This window comes from Orycteropus afer, unplaced genomic scaffold (assembly GCF_000298275.1).
Source record: "Orycteropus afer afer isolate SDZICR_OR568_19922 unplaced genomic scaffold, OryAfe1.0 scaffold00244, whole genome shotgun sequence".
NCBI classification, from domain to species: Eukaryota; Metazoa; Chordata; class Mammalia; order Tubulidentata; family Orycteropodidae; genus Orycteropus; species Orycteropus afer.
Window position 1 is genome coordinate 3,405,704 of NW_006921831.1, and position 6,433 is coordinate 3,412,136.

General features: G+C 49.1%; 1 protein-coding gene across 1 annotated transcript in view; it reads right to left on the bottom strand.

Annotated features, from left to right (window-relative positions):
- SYT8 (synaptotagmin 8) overlaps positions 1-2,825 on the bottom strand; it is a 21,707-nt gene extending 18,882 nt beyond the window's left edge. Inside the window, 1 exon segment of the mRNA XM_042782107.1 lies at positions 2,743-2,825. Within this exon segment, the coding sequence (XP_042638041.1) occupies positions 2,743-2,825 (83 nt within the window).
- Between the last annotated feature and the right edge of the window lie 3,608 nt (positions 2,826-6,433).

A 6,433-nucleotide genomic window follows, 5' to 3' on the forward strand; every position in this document is an offset into this window, starting at 1 on the left:
CCACACCCACTGCCATGGAGTCCATTCTGACCCACAGCGCCCCTAGAGGACAGAGTGGAACTGCCCCACAGGGTCTCCCAGGCTGTCAATCTTCAGGGAAGCAGACAGCACATCTTTCTCCCAGAGTGGCTGGTGGGTTTGAACCACCGAGCTTTTTGGTTGGTGGCTGACTTTCATTTTAACCCTGTGCCCCAGGGCTCCCTTGGGGACTCTGCCCATGAACTAAATGCACTAAGGATGGCCTCTGCGTGATGGCCAGCCTGCTTCCTTCTTTACAGGAAGCCGAGGCCTATTAGCCCAAAATGCCACCACTGCAGGACCCAAACTTCTACATTGCCAGCTGTCTCAGAAACAGCCCAAGGGAACAGGTCGCCAGCCACGCAGAGCCTGCCTGCTTTAGACATCATGTGAGAGAGGCTGCAGCCAGCGTCAGCCAGCCCCAGGGAAACTAACTACTCTCAGCAGGGTCAGGGCCGCTGCTGCTTCAGGAGCTCGCTGCCCGGAGACCCCTACTCACTGCACAAGGACCTGCCTATGGGCCATGGAACCTCCTTTGCTCTCCACATTTCTCTTGTTGTAATTGGTCTGAGAGAGCCCTGGTGGCACCACGGTTAAGCGCTCTGGTGGCTCTCTGCTCCATGTGCTTTTGGAAGACCTGCCACTGTGGGGACCGCCCCTCGCAAGCGGCTGCCATCATCTTGGTCTGATAAATACCTCGTGCGAAGCAGCTGTCTCGTGGTCTTACCGTCTTCCTTGATCATCTCAGACTCCCTGGTGCTCCCTACATCGACACATTGTTGAAGCTGTTGTGGGGGCCGTGCAGTCAATTCCGCCTAGCAGGGGTCCCACATGAGAGAGCAGAACTGGCCCAGAGGGCTTTCTAAGGCGTCACCTTTACTGGGGCAGAGCACCAGGTCTTTCTCCTACAGAGCCGCTGGGTGCGTTTGAACCACCAACCTTTCGGTCAGCAGCCAAGTGATCAACCACTATGAACACTTATCCCCTCACTAATCCATGAGGCAGTGGTGCCTTTTTCCGCCTCACAGTCGAGGAGTGGGTGCATTCACAGAGCCGCAGAGCTCATACCCGGGTGAGAGTCGGACACTCCGCCCCGAGCCCACGCTCCTACACGAGCGCACAGGTGTAGGCTTGCACAGGCCCACCTCCACGGTTACATGGGAACTGTCTGGAGCTTATTGTGACGTGAGGTGTGAGGTACAAATCCCATCTCCCCCCAGCAGGTGCAATAGTCGTCCTGCTGTCATGTTTTCCACAACACTCCATTTTCCAGAGGACCTGAAATGCCTCCATTTACTCCATCTCTGGCCTGCAGTCTGTGGACAGAGTTATTCCTGCAGCTTTGCATGCCATTGTCTTAGTCTCCCGGGGCTGCTGGACACAGCAGCATGCGGGCGGGCGGGGGGAGGACTTTAAGGAACAGAAGCTCACTGTCTCACAGTCGAGAAAGTGCACATCAGCACATTGGCAGGGCCACCCTGTTGCTCTCGGATGCCCAGGGGGGAGAACTTCTTTGTCTCCAGCTGCCAGTCACCCGGTGTCACACGGCTGCCCCCGTGTATCTCACAGTGTCTCTCCTCTTTGATGGGACAGCACTCAGACGGGATGAGGACCCATCCCACTCCAGGACAGCCTCATCTGCAAAGAGGTGGGCTCTGGCTTCCCACACCCCTTTGTTGTTGGTGGGTTTTTTTTGTGGTTGTTAGCTTCCTTGTCACCAGCCCTCAATCTGCGGCCACCCCGCACACAGTGGGGCAGAACACTGACGGGTCCCGTACCAGCCCCGCGGCCGGTTGTGGATCAGATGGCTGTGACCCACAAGGTTTTCATTCACTGATTTTCAGAAGACGGCCAGGCCTTTCTTCCTGGTCTGTCTCAGTCTGGCTGCTCCGCTCAGACCTGAGCAGCGTCCTAGCAACACTCCAGCCTCCGCTGACAGACAGGCGGGGCAGTGCATGAGGTGCACCGGCTGGGAGTCAAACCCAGGTTTCTGGCACAGAAGGCAAGACTCCTACCACCCAGCCACCACCGCTCCCAACACATCTCCACCCTCCACAGTTCAATATACAACAGCTGTGCAAACACTAGCTCCCAAATGTGTAAGGCCAGCCTAGACTTTTCTCCTAAACTTGACTCATGTATTTGGTTTTCTATGCAGCATTCCATGTGGATGACCCAATCCTAAACCCAACATGACCCAATGCCAAGCCCACTCTTGTCTTGGATTTCCTCGGATCAGCAAATGGCCCCTCCAGTGTTCTCGACTCTGTCCACAGCACTGACTCCTCTCCTTGCCTCACACTCCACATCTGATCCATCAGAGAATCCCATTAGTTCTCGTTCAGGACATACACAGCACGGGACGGGTGTCTCTGCGTTTTTCCCTTCCACATCTCTGGCTGGGGCCTGTACTGCTGTTCGGTGCCAGCAAGCCCATTTCAACTCAGAGCAACCCCACGTGACAGAGGAGAACTGCCCACAGGGCTTCTAGGCTGAACCGATGCATTTGAATTGTGGTGTTGGTGAAGAGCACTGAATGTACCATGGACTGTCAGAAGAACGAACCCACCTGTCCTGGAAGATGTCCCTTAGATGCCAGAATGGCCAGACTTTGTCTCTCATACGTTGGTCATGTTGTCAGAAGGGACCAGTCCCTGGAGAAGGACATCATGGCAGGTAGAGGGTCATCAGGAAACGGGAAGACCCTCAATGAGATGAACTGACTCAGTGGCGGCGACAATGGGCACAAGCTTGACGATGGCCTTGAGGGTGGCACAGGATGAGCAGTGCTCCGTCCCGATGGTCATGGGGTCGGAGGGGCCAGAGCCAACTCGACAGCACCTGACACCAAAATCTCCCCAGAAGTAGGCCACCAGGTCTCTCTCCTGAGGAGCTGCTGGCTGATTTTGAACAAATAGCCTTCGGGTTAGCAGGCAAGCGTCTACCGACTGTGCCACCAGGCTCCTTCCTATTTCCCGCATCATTCAGGACAGCTTGATCCTGATTCGTTTTTCCAGTAAGCCCAGTGTGCGTCTTCAAAGGTACTGCAGAGACCACGGGGTCTTTGGGACCCCAGGCTGGGCTTGCTTAGACTCCCCAGTGCAATCTGGGTTGGGTCCGCATCCACGGGCTTATAATAGCAGGTGGGGTTGCTGCGGGTGACAGGACCCTAATCTACCAGGTAGGCTCTGGAGATTTCAAACTCTTCAGATCTACCCCCTCAAGGGATGTGAGCCCCCCACTCCCATCTTTTCTTACACTCATGGGTGTCCTGCTGTGTGTCCTGAGAGCTGACCCATGCAGGACATGGGCAGGCAGCACCCCCCCAGAGGATGGGCAAAGACAGGTTAGAATCCACTGAATATCAGCAAAGGGGTGAGCTCCCTTGTGCTTCTCAGAAGCATGCTGTCTATCTGCTGGAAGTATTTCCTTCTGCTTAATCTATAAAAGAGTGTCCTGTGCTCTCTCACTGTGAACCTTCATGAGATTCCAAGCCTGGACCAACTCAAATTGGGTTCCCTGTTCTCAGAAGAGTTATGGCTTACGTATCAAGACGGCTCAAATGATTTCTTTTAGAAGGATCTCCCTGGGAGGCAGAGGTTAGAGACGTCTCAGTGTCCACTTTTCCATACAGCTCTACCACTCCATCATCCCCGACATCAGCTCCTCCTCTTCCCCGCATTATTCTCACTCCTGTGCTGTTGTTGCGGTTGTGAGGTGCCACCGAGTCGTCTTTGACTCACAGCAACCTTATGCACAGCAGAATGCAACACTGCCTGGTCTCACGTCAGCCCCACGATCCCTGCTGTACCTGAGCCCAAAGCCGCAGCCACTGTGTCACTCCATCTCATTGAGGGCCTTCCCCTCTTTCATCGACCCTCCACCTTACCAAGCAAGACATCCTTCTCCAGGGAATGGTCCCCTCTGACAACATGACCAAAGAAGGTGAGACAAAGTCACCATTCTCACTTCCAAGGAGCATTCCGACTGCACTTCCTCCAGGACAGATCTGTTAGTTCTTTTAGCAGTCCATAGTACTTTCAACATTCTCCGCCAGCACCACAACTCAAAAGCATCAACTCTTCTTCGGTCTTCCTTATTCATTGTCCAGCTCTCACATGTATGTGAAGCGATGGAAAATGTCATGGCTTGTGTCAAGCACACCCTAGTCCTCAAGGAGACATCTTAGCTCCTCAGCACTTGAAAGAGGTCTTTTGCAGCTGACTTGCCCAGTGCTACACATCTTCTAATGTCCTGACTGCTGCTTCTATTGGCTTTGATGTAGAACCAAGCAATGTGAAGTCTTTGACAACTTCAATCTTTTCTCCATTTATCATGATGCTGCTTATAGGTCCATTTGTGAGGATTTTTGTTTCCTTATATTGAGATGTGATCCATCCTGCAGACTATTCTTTAATCTTTATCAGTCAGTGCCTCAAGTCATCCTCACTTTCAGCAAGCAAAGTTGTGTCGTCAGCTTATTGCAGGTTGTTAATGATTTTTCCTCCAATCTTGATGCCACGGTCTTCTTCATATAGTCCAGCTTCTCGGATTATTAGCTCAGCATATAGATTGAATAAGTATGGTGAAAGGACACAACCCTGACACACTCCCTTCTTGACTCTAAACCATGCAGCATCCCCTTGTTCTGTTTGAACAACAGCCTCCTGATCTATGTACATGAGTACAATTAAGTGTTCTGGAATTCCCATTCTTCTCAATGTTATCCACAATTTGTTATGATCCACACAATCAAATGACTTTGCATAGTCAATAAAACACAAGTAAACATCTTTCTGGAATTCTTTGCTTTGAGCCAAGATCCGTCTGACATCAGCAATGATATCCCTCCTTCCACGTCCTCTTCTGAATCTGGCTTGCACCTCTGGAAGTTCTCTGTCAATATTCTGCTACAACCATTTTTGAATTATCTTCAGTAAGATTTTACTTGTGTGCAATATTAATGATATTGTCTGATAATTTCCACATTCTGTTGGATCACCTTTCTTTGGAATGGGTACAAATATGGACCTCTTCCAGTCAGTTGGCCAGGTAGCTGTCTTCCAAATCTCTTGGCACAGCTGACTGAGTGCCTCCAGCACAGCATCCGTTTGCTGAAACATCTCAATGGGTCCTCTGTCAATTCCAGGAGCCTTGTTTTTCACTGTTTCCTTCAGTGCAGCTTCAACATCCTCCTTCAATACCATTGGTTCTTGAACACATGCCACCTCCTGAAATGGATGAACATCGACCAGTTCTTTTTGGTACAGTGACTCTGTGTACTCCTTCCATCTTCTTTTGATGCTTCCTGCATCTTTCAATATTTTGCCCATAGAATCTTTCAATATTACAACTCAAGGCTTAAATTTTTTCCTCAGTTCTTTCAGCTTGAGAAATGTCAAGCATGTTCTTCCCTTTTGGTTTCCTAATTCCAGGTCTTTGCCCTTTTCATTATAGTAATTGGCTTTGTCTGCTCAAGCTGCTCTTTGAAATCTTCTGTTTAGCTCTTTTATCTTGTCAGTTCTTCTATTTGCTTTGGCTACTCTCCACTCAAGGGCAAGCTTCACAGTCTCTTCTGTCATCCATTTTGGTCTTTTCTTTTTTTCTCATCTTTTTAAGGACCTCTTGCTTTCTTCATGGATGATATTCTTGATGTCATCCCACAATTCTTCTGGTTTTCAGTCATTGGTGTTCAACGCATCAAATCTATTCTTTAGATGGCCTCTAAATTCAGGAGGGATATATTCAAGGTCATATTTTGGCTCTTGTGAACTTGTTTTAAATGTCTTCAACTTCACCTTGAACCTGCATATGAGCAGTTGATGATCTGTTCCACAATCAGCTCCTGGCCTGGTTTTGACTGAAGATATCGAGCTTTTCCATCATCTCTTACCACAGGTGTAGTCAATCTGATTCCTGTGTACTCCATCTAGTGAAGTCCACATGTATAGCTGCTGTTGTGTTGTTGAAAAAAAAGGTATTTGCAATGAATAAGTCATTGGTCTTGCAAAATTCTATCATGCGATCTCCAGCATTATTTCTGTCACCAAAGCCAAAATTTTCAACTATCAGTGATTCTTCTTTGTTTCCAACTTTTGCTTTCCAGTCACCAATAATAATTAACACATCTTGATTGCACATTTGGTCAATTTCACACTTCAGAATTTGGTAAAAATCTTCAATTTCCTTGTCTTTGGCTTTGGTGGTTGGTGCATAAATTTGAATTTTAGTCATATTAACTGGTCTTCCTTGTAGACATATGGATATTATCCTATCACTGACAGCACTGTACTTCAGCACAGATCTTGAAATATCCTTTGTGATGAAGAATGCCACGCCATTCCTCTTCAAATTGTCATTCCTGGCATAGTAGATCATATGGTTGTCCGATTCAAAGTAGCTAAAACCAGTCCAT